This window comes from Pseudopipra pipra, chromosome 1 (assembly GCF_036250125.1).
Source record: "Pseudopipra pipra isolate bDixPip1 chromosome 1, bDixPip1.hap1, whole genome shotgun sequence".
NCBI classification, from domain to species: Eukaryota; Metazoa; Chordata; class Aves; order Passeriformes; family Pipridae; genus Pseudopipra; species Pseudopipra pipra.
This window is the reverse complement of record NC_087549.1, coordinates 40,978,069-40,996,964: the sequence shown is the minus strand read 5'-3', so window position 1 is coordinate 40,996,964 and position 18,896 is coordinate 40,978,069. Positions and strand designations below refer to the sequence as shown.

Below are 18,896 nucleotides of genomic sequence, written 5' to 3'. Positions count from 1 at the left end.
ACCAGGTAACACTTGGATGGATACTTTTCTGTTACTTAGGACCATAAAGTGGTCAGACTCAAGCTCCTGAAGTTTGCAGTAGGGAAAAAAGGAGACTGAGGTCCAGCCAACACAACCAAGAGCATGGCAATTAAAAAGCTCATCACACAGGAAAAAGGATAGCAAGAAGAAGTGGAGGACGTGCAATTCTTAGGCTACTCCTACAATTCAAAAGCTTTTCTGCATTTCCAGCAGCTACCTTGTAATCACTGTTGGAGAATTTATTGCCCACAAGGAAAGAAGTCTTTACAAAGAACAGCCCTAATCAGAACCTTGCTCTCCCTTCTACAGAGGCAGAAGTGCCCAAGATCCAGATTCTTATGGGCCAACTTAAAACAACAAAAAATTGTTAAGTAAGCAGAAGCAATAAGGTTCAAAGCCCTGTAACCCAGAATTATAACCAGAAATAAAAATGAGTAGTGTTATGAGCATAGACGAATCCTCTTAAGTCCATCTCTTCAGGGAGTAAACATGACGACAGAAAAATTTACTCATTCATGTCCAGAGCAACAGTGGTAGATGAGAAAAAAGTTAATAATGCACAAAGAGATGATGCATAATTATACAATAAATACTCACTTCATGGATAAAAATTACTCTATACATGCAAAGACATCTGGACATCACGCCACTCTCCTAAGAACGTATGCATATATGTGCACGTACATACGTGTGCCTGTGTACGTATACACATCGCCAAAACACAGAAATCCACTTTGCTAAGTACTGTACAACAGAAATACTACCATACTTCTGAAGAATGCTTTCTTAAGCCTCAACTTACCTCACAGAGTCACAAACTGGAAGTTTCATTTTGGTCATGTGGTGCCATTCTTCTCCCCTCCCTAAACTCATAAGCAATGATGCACTGAGTTTAAAAACAAAAATGTTGTTGCAAAGTGAGCTAGTCAAATTAGATACTTACTTATCGAAGCTATCACTATATTTTATGAAGCTCTCCAATTTTTCCTTGGCATATTCTACCACATCTGAATGAAGCTCTATTCCATGATTTATCCCAAAAGGCCCTGTAAATAAAAACAGCATAGTGGGTTTTGTGTTTTTGTTCCTTAAGCATAACAAAACTGCATGGAACAGCACTATACTTTTCATCTGTGAAAACACTAAAAACACATAAAATATAAGTCTACCAACACTGCTAGACAAAGTTATTTTTTGCATCTGCACTACCAGTGCTTAAGAGGAAGGTAAAAAGCCAAAGGTTCACTGAAAGAACAGGGACAGAACTGTGGCAAAACAATTTTACGGAATGAATTTTCTTCATAAGCATGCAGAAAATGAAAAAACATTGACTACACTTAAGTCAGTCTGTGCAAATTCTTTTTCAACATGTTGCTTACTTGGAATACAACAATTAAAAATTTTCTGTATTTTGCTATTTAAATTTTTAAGCTTTCTTATTGCAAAATTTTCATTTTCGACAATTCAGAGATCAGATATTATATCCCTTAGCCACATCTGCTCTTCTACTTCGCAGGTTGCAAAATCAGAAGTTTGCCTCTGATTTACTTACATATAATAATTAATTTCCACCTAGAACATTGTGGTCACTCATCACAATCACAACACTGCTTTCCTGTGATCAAATCCAAATATAATTCCAAGTAAATTTGTGTGCCAAAAGTTAATGCTATTTTTCGGGAATGAGAAGAAATCATGAGACAGTACTATGAGGATTATCCACATCAGGAAGGAATTTGAATCAGTCAGTCACATTTGCTGTGAGGATTCTAAATTTAACATGCACTCATAGCCCAGGGACTTTAGTCATTGGAGCACAGAATTGGAAAAGGGAGAGGAAAGGGTAAGAAGGGAAAGTAAACATCAATAAGATTAGACAAAACTTATATTTATATCCCCTACTGCATTCTAAATATTTCCTAAATATTTAGCTCAATGATGTTACTCCAATGAAACAATTCAATTTGTCTTTTCTAGGACACGGATTAACAAAACAGACCTAGGGCTAGTAAGAGAGGTTTCATTTTACTGCAAGAAAAATACTGCATATGCCATTAAGGTGATCAAGAACTGCAATTCTTAAGATAGTTTAGAACATTTTCTACTGGGTGAAATAACAGCAATCCACTAGGTTAGCACAGGCAGTGTTTGTAAGATCTCTCTGACTGCAGGCAAGAGGTAGGTGTCATTCAAGGGATGTTCTCAGAACTTGTGAAAACATGTACCTCCTGATGACATTCCCTGTAAATTTAGTTTATCATTGCTCACATTAAAAAAGTACTGGCATAGGAAATCCCTTCCTACCTGTTTATTGTTTTCTTGTACTGTAACAGACAATGATGTTTCTAACAGCTCTACAGCATGCAGTAGCACTCAATTTATGTTTTCTTTACTTAAAAATTGCCATTCCTTCAATCTCATCATTTAAAAGATGCATCAACATCACCTGTCCAAAAATTCACATGTACATACTTTCCATTACTTAATTTTGAAAACAAAGAACTAAAAAATCCTGCAAACATCAGTTGCTCCAAAAGCTTAAAATTAAATCTGTGAATGCCGAACGCTAGCCCATCATCAAACATCACAGTATCCATAATTTGAACAGAAAGATGAGAAACATGCTCTCTTCTTTCACAGGGAAAGTCACAGCTTCTAAGCAGAGTCAGCTATTCTAAAATCATGAAAGTAACTTCTCTGTTATGCTCTGAAATCAACTGGCCTCTTCCAGTATAATGAGCTGGCAATTCCACTACCTAGTCTGAACTTCGTTTACATTTTAACAGTATCAGCAGCAGTTAATTTAATCTGTATAGATTGAGCAGGGTGGATGTCTTATTATTATGTTGCTATACACAGAAGTGATTACCAGTTTCAAATTATTTCATAATTTAACCTAGTCATTTTGACACCACCAGTGTGGCAGAAATACTACTCACTACATTGTCCAATGGAAAGACACCCAACTACTGTCAAAACCCACATGGTTCTCTGCTGCTCACTGCAATGTACACTGAAATTGGTTTGAAAAAAGGTGAGCTATTAAAAATATATATGGTTTATTTGTCAGGAAACTACATCTGTTTATTTTTCTTTGTTAAAACAGCTGTTCCCTGGCCTAAAACACACACTGAAGTAAAATGATTACATGTAACTAATTCTGTCAGGAGCTGAGTAAAAAAATAAAGGCACATAAATTGCATTTATACTTTCTATGCCTCAGCCTAGAACTCAAAATACATTGTAACACTAAGCAGATTTCAGTGACAGGATACAGCACTACAGAAACATAGAAAGTCTCCTTCTGTAAGTAGCTGAGCAGTTGCTGCTTCAGGCTGCTCAGCCCTGCTAGGGAATATAGCACCTGAGCTGCCTTTGTGGGAACATCTGCAGGGTAACTGCTCTTCAGGGGCTGTCAGCCAATCTCACCCTCTGCAAGAGACAAGTCTATTCCTGCCTAATTTCTTCAGCACTGCACGTACTATTCTGAAGGTAGGAATTCTGCTTGATAAGGAGAGGTCAAACTCAGGAGGATTCAAAAGCCAACCAACAGCCACTCAAAATTGGTTAGATAAATACACAGATACAAGTGCAATATATATAAGCAAGAGCAATATACATTATTTTTTTTTCCAGCAGTTAAGAATAATGAAATAACAAAGCTTCCCACAAGATAAATAAATTAATACCATTAACTCACTAAGTTGAAGAAACATTTTAGAGAAAAAAATGCAGCAATATTTCCTAATTGGTTTAATACTGAGCTTAAAATATTAGTCTAATTTAAAATAGCTACTCTTAAACAGAAACACTTCCAAACAAAGCAAAGCAACACTCTGAGAGAGTAGACATCTTTATTACATTTTATTTTTACCTGTGAATGAACGTAACTCCTATTTTCACAAAACAGTGAAACCTGTTAAATTTATTACTATTAACTGGAACAAAAGATACTGCCAGAGATACCAACAAATGACATTTGTTATGTGCTATTAGGTATAATTTCTGCTCTTTAATAAATAAGAACTGATGACAGAAAGCAACTAACTGAAAACTTAACAAACCAACTCTTCACTGTATATACCAACTCTTGTTCTATATATAAATAAACAAAATCTGTATACTACTTGTCAGCAAGGTTTCTGCAACCAAAGAAAAACTGCATGCAATATGGTCAAAAATTATATCTATGAAAGCTATGTATTAAAATAACTGCAGTTGTTTTATGTAATGAAATTAATTGGTAAAAAAATTACTTGTTGGTGCATATGCTCTGTAGTCTAAACACTGGGGGCAGAAGAAGATTTAAAGCACTTTTGTATGTAGGTTTTTAAATTTAAATTTAGAAAACAATATTTAATTACATCTTTTTTCATACAGGAACTTTATTTGAAAACAGAAGAAAAACCACAGTGTTAATTGGTTAAAGCAGTTTTGAAAACCTACAGACCTACAGTGATTAAATATCTTATCAGTCTACATCCCTAAATTTTCTCACTAATAAAACTATTCAATAAATATATTTTAAAAGGAATGTTTGCACACTGATACAGATTTATTTTTCAATTAAGTTTCTTCAAGAGAAGCCTTTACAATTTAGATTTTTCTTTCCATAAACTGAAGATGAAACCAGTTACCTAGAGTGAGGGCATAAACACGGTGCAAATGCAGACTGAAATTCTAGTCTTCAAAAATTTTTCCACTGCACCTTTCCCTTTTAAGCAATAAAAGGACTGTTTCCTTTCAAATGAGAATTTTAGACTACAGAACGCAGGAAGAATTGATGCTTCCAAAAAAATCCCATGAAACACCACTGAACTACAGGTGCCAGTACAGATAACAAATATTTTAACAACACATCTCAAAGAGCCAGCCTTAAAGTATAGTATTGTCATTTTTAAATAAGTTTTGCAGGGCTTGCATAACCTTCTAAAAATATGCAAACACACTATATTAAAACAAAAACATTCAGGTTACCTAATATTAATCCCACCATTGTACTCAAGTATCCGGTTCCACTACCCAGATTTAGAAAAGACAATCCAGGTTGAAGCTTCAGTGCTTCCATGACTTCAGAATAAATGCAAGGTGCTGACAAGTGTATGTTTCCATGCTTCCATGCCAAGTCTTTATAAGCATTGTCCCTGTATCCTTCCAGATAATAATCACCACGATCAATTGCTCTGAAGGCTTGCTCCACACTCTCAGTGCGAATGTACTGAGCTTCTTTCAAGTTATCAATTAAGTCATCATTGTCTTCTCCAGCACTCACAGCTCCTCCCATGCTGAATTTCTATGGTAATTCAATTAGTTTGCAAAATACATTAGGAGGAGAGTTTTCCCAAAAGTATATGTATGCAATGGAGTCTCAGTTCTTCTTTCAGAAGCACATCACAAACGAATCCTGAAAAATAGATATGTTTAGATTACTTGAGTTTCAAAAGAGAAACAAATCAACAACTATTAGTGGGTGATGAAATAGTTAATACTGGATAACTTCGTGAAGCAGAACTATTAAGAGTCAGGACAGCTACTATTTAATCAAAATTCTGCCCTTCAGATTCTAACTCAAGCCAGTGTGTCTGACCTTAGCCAGAAACATATCTTAGCCTTAATGTGTCAACATGGGCTGTCTACATTAAATAAACTCTAACGCTGCATTGCTTGCTAAACACTGAAAACACTACTGTGCTAAGAACCTATCACCCATGTTATATATTTGAAGGGGGAACGGATGGGATAGCAACTGGCTTTGGGCTAGCTCTAGTCCCATCCTTGGAACTAAATGTCCAACAGCAGCTGGAGCATGTACCAACTTAGTTAATTTTGAAAGGAACTGGGTTCACATGCTCTAACATCACTCCATGGTGGGAGACTAAGCCCAGTAAGTGGTCACGTCCAGGAGATGCTTTTCAGATGTTCACTTTTGAGCTGAACCAGAACACTACAGCAGATAAATTGGCACATTGCTGTTCTGGATTCAAAACAGGAAACCACTCCAAGTATTTGAGCTCCTCCTAATGCCTGCCATATTCACTAGAGGAATACAAATTCCTTAAGTACATAGAAGTTTTCAACAACTTGTCAGCTCCTAAGTGTAATTCTACACAGCATATTAACTTCAAAATCCTTCAGATCTCTATTTTATCTGCACTTACTAAATTATTAATTACTAAACTCATCAATTCCAGATGTTAATATTTTTAATGTTGCATGAGTTACCAGTAAAATAGCAACAGATGACTAAGAGAAAACAAAAAAGTTTAATCCACCACTTCCAGATGAATACAGTACACAGTGAGCTAGTTGTTAACAGCAACTGAATGTCAGCTCAGACAGCTAAGAGAAGAGAAAAGCAATTGTGAATCTTGCTACACATTCCACGTAACTTAGTTAACAAATAAAAAACCCCAAACAAATCCCAAACCAATGACACATTCGCCCTTGACTCTTCAACTGCATTGCTGAGTATCATGTTTTAAAAGATTCCACCTTCTGCTTCAAACAAGCATATTTCTTTTTTGAAAACACGAATATAATCTTTTATCTGAGAATACTCCAACCTAATTCATCAAATCACTATTTTGCTTGTGCCTATCTGTGCATATTCATGTCAGGAATTCACAAATACAACCCAGATGTCAATGGTCGCTTAACAGAATGAAGCTGGTTCTTAAATTTATGTTGTGGGGATAAGGATAACTGCAACACAGGTTTTATGGTTAAATACTTTAAATGAAGAACCTCCTTAGAACATGTTTAAAAGGTGTCTATCAAAACACAACTAACAAACCTTTCCATAATACTCAATGGAAGCATTTAGGAACAGGAACTAACAAGCATAGTTAGATTTGGTGGGTTTTTCCTGCCACTGCAACATCAAAAAAAGACACTTGGAGTTTGAACCTGTCCTGGTTTTGGCTAGGATCAAGTTCATTTTGTTCCTAAAAGCTGGTACACAGCTAGTGTTTTGAATTTAGTATGAGAATAATGTTGATAACACACTTCAGTTTAGTCGTTGCTCAGTAGTGTTTACCCTAAGCCAAGGACTTTTCCATCTACCACACTCCGCCACTGAGCAGGTGCACAAGAAGCTCGAAGGGAGCGTGGCCAGGACAGTTGACCTGAACTGGTCAAAGAGATATTGCATACCATTGGGTGTCATGCCCAGTATACAAACCAGGGGCAGATTACTGGGGAGAGGGTAGAATGCTCAGGGCTGCTAAAGCCCTGGTAAAATCATGACTGTTCACCGCTCACTTGTGTGCTCCCCTCTGAAGCAATTTTCAGTGCCATTCTCGACTGGGAAGAGATTAAAAAGTCACCAGGTGCAATTATCAACCAGCAGGAAAACCTCTGATTAAAGTAGAAAAGCCACATTTCTCAACACCCTAGTGTTCCACACCAGAATAAGCAGGCATGTGCGTGTTCACTTGCGCAGGAACATTCCTTTCTACTAGTGAAAAAACTAGGGGGCGATTTAGACAGAAGATATGAAACCTGAGGGAGGCTTTTTCTAAGTACAGTTTGTAAAAATATTCCAGCCCTACTTGCTTGTCTGCACTTGCATCACACCTGAAAGTTCAATGAATCAAAGGATTCTTCAGTTAAATAACCTACAGTGACTAAAGTAATAGTTTTTGCTATCCTTTCATAATAATAATACAAAGTTCATGATTATCTTGAGATATGTTTGGAAATAATTTTAACTAAAACCGCAAAGGTAAGAACTGAGTTTACTGAAGACTGCTGGAGAAACAGCGATGTCGCTTCCAGCTCTTCCTGCGGGGTGCATCCACCACTTCGCACCAGCAGATGGAGAACTTCGCTCGCCATCAGCACTGCAGCGGCAAACACGGAGCCCGCGGACGGGAAAATGCTGCTCTTCCAGAGCAAAGCTTTAGTATTTCCATCAACAAGCGTCTTCACCAGTTTCACACAGCATTTCAACTTCTGGTTATCACACAGAATCTCAAAGGCAAGAACAGAAAAGGTGTGGTAGACAGCATGACATTGTGGGAAGTAGGGGAGAAAAGAAATAGAAAGCCTCCTCTCACAAACGGGATGCCTGCGCAGCTGAACAGTGGCTGTTTGGTAGTGCAGTTGGAGGTTACATCTTATTCTGGATACATTGCTCCTGTCTGAAGGAGGTGACATTAGGCAGATGACAGCGATATTGTTTGCTTTTTAGATATCTTGCTTTTGGTTTGCTTTCATTAATCAACTATGGCGCTCTACTCTGGACTCTACAGCTATAGGTAGTAGAAAGTATTTTTGTTCAAAAACAAAAAAAATGCCCTAGGAAGGAAACAGATATTTTCATGAAAAGTGACCTCTTGTACTTTTTTCCCACTTTCCTCTAATGCTTTTTTATTTGAAAGCTTTTGCCTTATGAAAGTAAAATTACTTCTAACAGAGATGACATTTTAAACACACAAAATAAAACACTTCAATCTGTAATCTCACTGATACTAAAAGTGAAACACATGCAGTTCACAAAAAGCATATGCAACATTCTGATGCCTATTACACCAAGAGGTGTAGCAATTTCACAAGAAATAGGAAGGTGCATAAAGTTAACAAAATGCAGCTGTTGCCTTTAGGCTTAGGAATCTGTGGAATACAGAAGCCCACAGAAATCGTAGCTTAGGAGTTAAAATTTCAATATAGTCTTGATTAAAAAGTTCATTCACTTTTTGAAACCAACTACAGCTAAAACAATCTCCACTTCTCATTCCACACAATTCATGAATTCATTTTCAGAAGTCAGAACACTATCTTGAAGATTCTTATATTCACAATAAAAATGAAATGACAACACACTTTCCTATTACATAACAATCCACACAACTGCACCTCTGATCTGTTTCTGACCTAATCTGTAACAAATTTCATTGAAATTCCTTATCATAAGTAATTTCTGAGGGTTCTTCTGTTGATTTTTCTTAATATTTTCACATGAATTGAACAGGTATTTTTTGGCTATGTGGCTAAGAAATTCTGGCAATTTGAGAGCATTTTAATTCTTCAGCATCTTATAAGCTACGCAGATCTCTTATCTGCTGAGTCAGTAACCAGGTGCAGCAAGGTTTACTAAGGGGTTTTTTGCCAACTTCCGAAGGGACACAAGTTTTGCACGTTTCAGAATTTTTACAAATACATTTGCACTTCAAGTTAATTCCTTAGGTCACTAAGGACTTGCACACACTCCTAAATACAGTTTAAATACCATGCTAGCAAGGTATCCAGTTAATTTGACAGAAAAAATCTCACTGACATTGCTAAATCCATATGCTGTCAAGTATCTTACAAATTTAGTATCTTGTAATACTGACATATCCTGACTCCAAATAGACGACTCCTTAGAAATACATGTTGAGTCTATTTACTTGATTCTTATTTTGTTTCAAAAGATAAAAAATACAAGATAAATATAATAAATGGAATAAGCTATATTTCAAGTCTCCTCTTCAGAACTATCTTCACTAAGATATCAGCTTGGAGCAACACCACACAATCATGAAAAGTGACACTACTTTCAACTCATAATGGAATACAACATTGCTTGGTCAATTTTCCCTCTTTCCTGTGAGGGGGGAAAAGACAACTATAAACCACTGAGCTGCACAGTACTATCACAATTCAGCTTCAGTTTCCCCAGAAAGGAATGTTCTGTGACCGGCAATGGAAGGGAATTAACCATGAATGCACATAAGTGCCTGAAACACTTCAGTCCACTTCACAGTTTAAGTTTACTCATGGCAAAAATCAGCAACATTTCTCTGATCAGCAGTGATTTAAAGTTCTCCAGGCCACTAATCCACTGTTAGACCTACTTATTTTGGTTCCGACTCAATTCGTGACATTCATGACACTCCTGCAGCTGTTATGATCTCAAGATCATGTTTTGCCCGTCCTTGTCTCATCCAGCAACTCCTACAACCACAGGGCTCCATTTTTAGCTTAGCTTCACTATGTCTCCCCTGTATTGTAACAGTGCCTCACACAAAAAAAAATCAACTCCAAACTGCAGAGCTGAGTTTAAGACTTCAGTAGGAGCTATCAAAAAACCCAGAATGATTGATTATGATCTGAAAGGAAAAAGAGAAAAATTCTAATATTACCTTCACCAGGCAAAGACTGGAGAAAACTAAAATATGAAGTGCATGCTGGAAGTAACTATAGTAGGTGACTACAAAAATAAGAACTAAATGTGGGACACACAGGTATTTAAGAGTGAAGTCTTTACAAACAGTTTATTTTAATTATTTTTATACCCACACCTTGCTGCTAAACCAATACTAAAGGCAACAAATAGTCTAAGCACTTTGGAAAATCAGCTACTACTTGAACTGCCTTCTCTTCCAGAGCTATTTGTTCTGTCACGCCAAACAGTTATGAAAGAAGAAAAATTGTTTTCAGGCTATACTAACATACTATTGGTGCATTAAAGAAAACACTTTTGAAAACACTGCACATTTTTGAAGTCCATACTCTAGACTCATCTTACTTAACATTCACTCCTAACCTACTGTTCAGTAGATGGCTTCAAGAAGCACTTCCAGTTAAAGAGAAGCAAGTACAAAAACAACTGCAGTCAGCTCTCCAATGCAATGCACTTCATAAAGCATACTTTGAAGTTCTTTGCAATATAGCAACGGAACAAAGAACAGACCTCAGGATTAGGTTAAGTCAAATGAATGTAAACAACAGCTACAGCTACTGACTAAACCTGAATTGCATTGACCTACTTCAGCAGAAAATGTTTGTCAAGTCTGATGTAAGCTTAAGCCCTGATCTTCCTGTTTAGGCTTTCAACAGCTGTTTATACAAGATTCCAGGTATGTGCCTGCTCTCATTCTTCCTCCACTTCCAGTCACCTGAACACACCAAACAGCACACATGGTACTGCATTTCTCTCAAAAGAGGCACTGAAGCTTTTGGAACTCCACAAATGTATGAGCAGGGACAAGCATATCAGTGCATGATCAAATGACTTTAACCTTGGAAGTTACACAAGGGCATAATTTTAGACCAACTTTGCTGAGTATCTACTGAACTTTTTAATTTGATACAGTTCACAGGAACTTGAAGTAAAATATAATAAAACAACATAGAATTTTGTTGGTGTTTTTTTTTCTCCTTCTTTGGACTAGGTTATATTTCTTTCTTGGTCTATGCGTTCTCCTGCACTGAATTTTTTTTTTCTCATCTGAAATTCTACCTACCCTCTTCAAATAATAGCAAGGACTGAATGCCAAAAGGAACATATTCTAAACATCATTTCTATATGCCACACCCTTTTTCAGGTATGCTGATAAAGACTTTAAAATTCATTATCTTTTATTACAAAGCAAAGGAAACAATCCTATATATTTCCCGGATGGAACTTCTAATGCTTAGCTTAAACCCACATCTTTAGTTCTCCTTACTATTTAAAATCTGGGCAACCAAAACATTTTTGTAAAGCTGAGCCTCTGAGGCTTCAGAAGCAGTTTCTTCTTCAAACACAGATTCATTAATTGCTAGTAAAGAGTATCTACTGGTCATCTGTACAAAATTATTTCCCCCACACACCTCCTATGCACATGAGAGTGTGAATACCTACAAACATTTCAAATGTAGTCACTCACGTTACAAAAAGTTTTAAATTGGGACCAAGCACAGAAACATTTCCTTCTTTTAGAAGGATTTGCTAGTATCTAATTTCACAGTAAATTTTAGTTTAGCCAGCATCTGCCATAAATACTTTGTTAAGAAACATTATTTTTAAAATGAAAAAGCCTCCATGCATGAGAGGCTGATGACTAACAGCTCTGAAATTTCCCAATTAACCTGTCTTTGCAAAAGTTTCATGAGACTTCAAGTACGTGACACTACCACCTGTGCAGAAGACATGAGTCTGCCTGGCATAAAGACTTTGTCCATTACTGATAGATAGCATTAATAACCAGTTGCTGTTCAGTCCCAGAGCCAGCTCCTCCTCATAATCTGAAGCACATGACCAGAACTGCTGTTAAGAAAATAGTCTCTTAAGTGCTCCAGAAAAACATTTTTCAAAGCAGCAAGATGCTGCTGGCTAGCACCATCAGAAAAAAAACACACCAAAGATGTAAAATTTGCTGTGTGTCAGTTCAGTGATACAGTCTACTAGATTAAAAAAAAATTCTAAATTATTGCAGTAGTTTCAGAGAGCAATCATAACATCTAACGGAAGTCTGAATACCTGATTGACAATGACAAGAGCCAAAGTCATTGGAGTGTGTGATGTGGTCTGAGCAGTAAAACTACGCAGTTCCCGGTAGTAGTACCTGATCAGAACAGCATGACATGTTTTTTTTTCACAGTATGCAGTGGGAAAATATCAACAAAGTAATAATTGCCAGTCTGTTGCTTGCCATTAAAGTTCAGCTACAGGCAAAATGGTGATTACATCTCAACAGGCTGTATGTATACCTTTATGATTGAATGAACACTAGCTCTGCCCAGATTCTGTGTACCCTGTAGTATCCCATCAATTGCAGATTTCAAAACAATTAATATTGCTTCTCTACCCACACCAGTCCAAAATATTTCCTATTGCTTGTTTGTAGGATTCTGGATAAAATGCCCTCATCCTCGGGGAGCCTAAGATGACTTATTGACTTGTCAAAGCTCCACCAGAAGATCTCATAAGCAAAGGATATCAGTTTAACCCAATGTCTAACACGTAAAAGATCCCATATCCTTCCTCTGACACCAGTGTCCATGACACAACCTGGCAGTCCTCTTATAGTACACGTTGTAAAGGTCTCAGGTCCTGAGAGGTGTGCCTACAGCTCTGCCTATTCCCCGGATACTGCTATTTTTAGTCTGTCCAGCTGAAGAGTACTGCTTTATCACGGACTGGCTGGGAGAAAGCAGAAAGATGAGAAGCTTCTCAAGAGGGTCTAACAGACCCACAAAAAGAGGAGGTACCAGGTAATAGCAGTTTGCTCACTGGCAAGACTAAAATGTCAGGACTTCATATGACAGATATGAATCTATGATGATTAATACATGCAGGTGTCTGATATTCACCAAGTCTGTATCATGCACCTGTTTTTCACATGAGAAACTGCTGTCCATGCACATATTTCAGAGGAATTAGTGAGCTACAGAGTGACTAGCCTGCAAAACTCATTGCCACTATACACAGCTTTGTAGAAGGGTATTTAACAGAATATTCATTTCAAGCAGGTTCATATAAGCCCTATCTGTCAAACATTAGGAACTAGAAGAGCTGTAGAGTAAGGTGTGAAAAGAACTAGTTCTGGTATATCTAATCTTGTTTAGTCTGATAATGGAAAAAAGGCATAAAAGTGACACAAACTTTTCTGCAAATTTTAATATTATTGTGAACACTTGCCAACTAAGACATCTTGAGATATATATATATAAAAAGAACAAGCCAAATACTCAATTTTAAAATGAAACTCATTTTTCTTCATGAAAGAAAATGCTTAATAATTTAGTTTGTGGTGACCAGAACGTAACAAACCACAGGAAAATGATGCTCCTTTACTTTCAATATCATCTGATGAGAGTAACCAGTAACAACAGGGGACTGGGGAAGGAGAATCCTCTTTTATAATAAGATACAAAGCAGGTTTTGTACAAGAACTGAAACGTATTTTCCTAAGCTTTTACCATAAAAGTTATAGTTCTTAAGCAGATCAAGTCACACTTCATATAACTTTGAGTAGGTGAAATGTGGCCCATGACAAAATATTCACTATTTCAGCTACTGCTAAAGTTCAAAAACTTATTGCACATAAACATTTCAAGTTATTTAAATAACTCACTTCCAGCAGCAACAGAACAACATACGCCTGTTGCCTTTAGCAAAAGAAAATAGAAATGAGGTCAAGTGTAAAAATAGAAGATAGCTGCATTCCTGACACTTGAAACCTCATCATAGAGTTATGCATTTAATTCAGTCTCTACAAAAAAAACACAGGCCCAATTAAAAAAACACAAATATCAATCAACTTTACCAAGCTCCAAGTACATGAAAACTTTTGGGTTTCTAATCTTTAGAAATACATCTAAAAGCATCTAAATAGCATGCAATAATCACAGCACAAACAATTCTAAATACTGTATTTTGTTGTTTACTTTCACAGCCTAAGAATCTCAACTTTTATTTATTATATACCCTCTTCTTACAAGATGCAAAATAAATACAATTTAAGGAAAAATAAGTCCTAATCCTTTTTTGCTTGAATTTTAAAATAGTCCAGTGTAATACAATAATATGTTTTGAGAAGTTACTTTATTACTTAGGCCTGTAATTCTCAAGAGGGAAAAACAAGCATGGCCCACTCCTGTTTCCTGCTTCTCTTCCTCAGAACCATGACACTAAATTCTTTCACTGATGCAATCTTCCAGAAGCATCACACTGGACTCATCGTTTTTTTCAAATGTAACTTGTTTACTAACACATGCACACCAAGAGTTTACTTTTACCTTGTCTCAGAAAGCAATGGATATCTAATTGAACCTTTCTTCTTTTTAATCCCCAAATCCTGCATATCTCCAAAAGCTTTACACGTTAAGGATCCATATCATAATCTGTCTTATTTTCCATAAACCCATGAACAGCACAACCTAAAATGACTTTGTCCATAAATCTCTATCTATTAAGATGTCCAATGCTTAATTAACATAAAACAGAGATCAACTATCCCTTCATGGTTCTTACCGAAAGAGAGTGATGCCTTATCAAGACTCAAAACGTACAAATCAAGTATTAACTAAGTCTACTTTAAAAATCTTTGAAACCTCTCTAGTCATCGGGGCGGGGGAGGGAGGAAATCAACATTTTAGTTTACAATGTAAAAAGGATACAGCATTAATACTGTTATCAAAGCCTTTTCCACTAAGCTTCATGCAAACATTCTGTAATTCTCCCTACTTGAGATAATGTTTCAAACTACTGCTTTCACAACACTATCACTTTAATTTACACCTGTCACCAGCCAGCAACTTCTACCTTAAATTTTTCACAGGGCTTGCAAATGATTAAACAGATTATTTGCCTGCACATACCAAAGTTAACCCTGTTGGGTTATGCGACAGAAAACTGTTCTGCACACAAAGGAGCGGAGAGGTATGCCTATGGTTGAGGGAAACCCACATGAATACCCTGACTCAGGCTATCACAGAAGATCCATCAGCTCTCCCCACACTCCCACCACCACTGGGCCTCTCCAAGGCACTTGTCAGATTGAAAGGTGTGATTCCTACAAGACTAGAAGAGTTACCATGGGGTACAGGGGAAAGGGACTTGGGGATTGCAGAAGTCCTGTGAGAGGATGCTTAGAGGAGGAACCAAGGGTGGGAAAAGGGAGGGACCCCAGTGTCTAGAGGAGAAACAAGCATGGAAAGCCAGGACTATGGTAACAAGAGGGACGGGTCACCTGTGAGCAGTCTGCAGGTCTGTACGTGTGTCCAGCTGTGCTCTGCCTGTCCTGTCTGACCATTAATTTCTTTTTGTAACTCTTTTTCTTGGATCTCTGTTCAGTGCCCCAGGTGCAGGACGTGGAGTCAGATCATAGGTCACAGGGGTGCTAGTGGGTCTCTGGTGCCAGGAAAGGCGAGGGTGAACTTCTGTGGGTCAGAGTGTCATCACAGGAGTACCAAGCTAGGCTAGCCAGAAAACTGGCACAGTGGCCTTGGAACCTGGGACAGGACAGACTGATTGAGCGAGGCAACTGAAGGGGTTGGCTGATAAAGGAACAAGGAGGAGTCCAAGTGAGCTGCTGGAGAATTGTGGGGTTTGGGATTGGCAGCTGAGTCCGTGTATGTCTCTAAGAGGCAATGGGGCACAAATGGACCAAATGGCCAAATCCAGGGTAGAACTAGAGCCTCAACCCAGTAACCAGAAAGAGTCGTAATATATACGCACGTGTGTTTGCAGACATTCAGCTTGGCCACCCAGAAAGGGCAACAGGATAAGGCCATTGGTGCTGTTTGTGTTTGTATTACTGCTGCCTTCTGTGTTGGTGTGGTGGCCTGCTATATATTTATGTATGTACATGCTGAACACATGTGTTTGTGTGCTACTGAGAATACGTGCTTAGCCTCACTACTCACTGGACCTGGGGCCATGTACACCTAAACTAAAAACTAGAAATACTTGAACAAAACCCCTTATAGGCCTTCCTTAAAAGCCAAAACCATCATACATAAGCACATTCTTACCTTGAAAATGTTTCCGAATTATTGTTTTTCTTTGTCTCCAGGTATGAATCAAGTACTACTGTAAATCTGGCTCCAAAGTTATGATTTCCTTACAGTACAAACAGCAGTAGATGTTGCCTGGAGGAGATCTGGAGCATTTGTGAAAGCTTCATTGACCATTTCAAGACATTCATAAAAATATTTCAGCAAGACACAGAGGTTGAAAAACTTATATCACTGTTTATATAGCAGCAGTGCACCTGAACAGCTTCACTTAATCGTCAGCCTCAAAATCGGTTTTTTGTAGTCACACAAAGCGCATGGTTTTCACCTGACAAAAGTGTAGTTTACAGATATAACACAAGAGGCTGCTACAATCACATAACCTGATGTAGTTATATCACAGACATCTCCAGTTTATCCAGAGCATGCCAGAATGGAGAAGTCAAATTGTACACTGACGTTTTCTGACAACTGAATTACTTCAGAAAACATCACAGAATCTCAGGAAACTTGGCAGCAATGAGTCTTAGTCATAATGAATGCATAATTAACTGAAGCAAATAAGCAGAGACTAAGGCCTATGGGATTTTATAACATTGCAACTGTCAGCTCAGCAGAACTCAAAGAAACTCAGCAACTCAACTTTTCTGTGTCCTTCCAGTTTCACTGACCTTCTGACCTCAATAATGCCAAATTTAGTTTCTTGACAGAAGAACACAGCAAAGCTTAACAAACTGGACTACACTGAATGGAAAGAAAGCCATAGTTCATTCTGAAAAGGGTAAAGGGGACAGTTTTGCAATAGACAGCAGGGTCACATGCCCCAGCAGAAGAAGAGCCAGCAAAACTCAATCTACCAGAATCCAACATGAACTAAAAGAGTAAATAAGAACTTTATGAGTCTCATGCAAAGACTTTCAAATCAAAATAAAATCCGTTGATGGCACACTGATGTCCCAGTAGAAATATTCACAGCATTCCTGACTACTTGAAGTTATGAGTACTGTAGAAATATTAAACATTTGTCAAAATTAAGCATCTCCTTTGGAGAACTTTGCAGTTCATTCTTTCAGCAAAACTTGCATAGAGTTCAGCCATACCTATCAAGCAAAAAAAATTGTGCTGAAAGTGATTAGAGTACAGAGGCCCCTACAATCATCTGTCTCTTAACTTTGATATATAGACCAGTACATAGCATAGTCATCCTGACTGGGATGAGAAGTATTACTTGGCTCTTTCTTTCGTATGTTTTTTTTTTCATATGTTTCAAGAAAACCACGTAGTAATTCCTGAATATCTGCTAAAAACATTTGCTATAGAAATAATAAATTCTCAAAATAGTAAACACTTCTCATTTTCTCCCAACCACATGGTCCTAATTCCTCTTTCAATGTTAAAACAACCATTTATAGGAACCAAGCCTTTTATTTGGGACAGGGATGCCACAGACATATCAATTGCTGGATATGATTAACTAGCTGACTATTACTATAACCAATTCCAATCACTATCACTTCACTTATGGAAACCATGCATTGATGCAGGAATCTCTTTCTGGATAAGCAGCTTTTTTTTCTTTTTAAATATGAACAAATAATTAAGATGTATCATCTCTGAGATCTTCTCTTTGAAATTTCGTTCCCTTTCACTCCAGAATACAACTCACAGCAAATTCTATTTGTTTTGCTTGAAGGATAATATCAATACAAATACTTTCAATGGTTACATTCAAGAGTGCATGTATTTTGTGCCCACTATACTACTGCATACTGCCTTTCATTACATCTTAAACTACTATACTAGAAAAACTCTGATTTGACTACTGCTACATCTATAAGAACATTTGTGGACATTAGCTGGGGAAAAAAAAAAAAAAAATTCTTCCCATTGACAGATGCCTCCCGGTGGAACACTATCCAGTACAACAAAGTTTTTGCTACTCTTCCTGAAAATAGTTTTCAAGACTGCTTAATTTGCCATTAGAAATACACACCCCTCACTTAAGGCTTCAATAAGCCAACTGTTAAAAAATGAAGAAATAATTATGATTACTGACAGCCTTAATAAGCTGTATCTATTTAGAAATCATGCAAAGAAAAGTTTTTGTAATAACAGCAAGCTTCTGATACTTGTGATGTGACTCAGGTGCTCAAACCCAGACCTCCAGTGCTATATTAAGTGCTCATACCGACTACAGGCTACTCGGCCTATGAAATGGCAACTGCACTAAGTAACAGAACAAAAAACTCTTCTGCCCACATCCTGTCTTTGCTTCTCTGCAAACAAGGAAGAAAAGCTGCTCTTGTTGTGTGATTTAAGACTACTCAGTTGGCACTGCAAAACCAACTAGATAAAAGGCATCATTGGCCTGTTCAGTCTGTACACTGCCACAGAACTGGTTGGTTGTCCATGTGTTCCTTGTGCATCTGTGTCTACAAACACACAGCATCTCCAGTAAAGCATGTATGTCAGCAACCAAGACAAAGGCTCTCCCTTCCCTAAACTGCTAAGCTACCTCTACTTAAAAAAAAGGCAGACAGGATAAATCTTAACTTCAAAGAATGTAGGTTTTCAGTAAATCCCATCTCATATCCAACAGCTCCATGCTGACAACTCAGACACCCGACAGCATCTCCATATAAATGTCTTTCATTCAGGATTCAAAACGT

At 37.4% G+C, this 18,896-nt stretch overlaps 1 protein-coding gene across 5 annotated transcripts in view; it reads right to left on the bottom strand.

The window, feature by feature from the left end:
• Nucleotides 1-18,896, bottom strand: part of PCMTD1 (protein-L-isoaspartate (D-aspartate) O-methyltransferase domain containing 1) — a 42,009-nt gene that overhangs the window by 18,005 nt on the left and 5,108 nt on the right. For 3 of the 5 annotated variants that reach the window (XM_064653345.1, XM_064653374.1, XM_064653355.1), the window contains exons 2-3: nucleotides 4,999-5,425; nucleotides 965-1,067 (exon numbers count right to left, since the gene is read on the bottom strand). In XM_064653345.1, coding sequence (XP_064509415.1) covers nucleotides 965-1,067; nucleotides 4,999-5,305 — 410 coding nt within the window. In that variant the 5' untranslated portion in view covers nucleotides 5,306-5,425. Of the gene's footprint in view, nucleotides 1-964; nucleotides 1,068-4,998; nucleotides 5,426-15,461; nucleotides 15,733-18,896 lie in introns of those variants that run through there. The other 2 variants (XM_064653364.1, XM_064653384.1) reach the window with 2 other exon arrangements.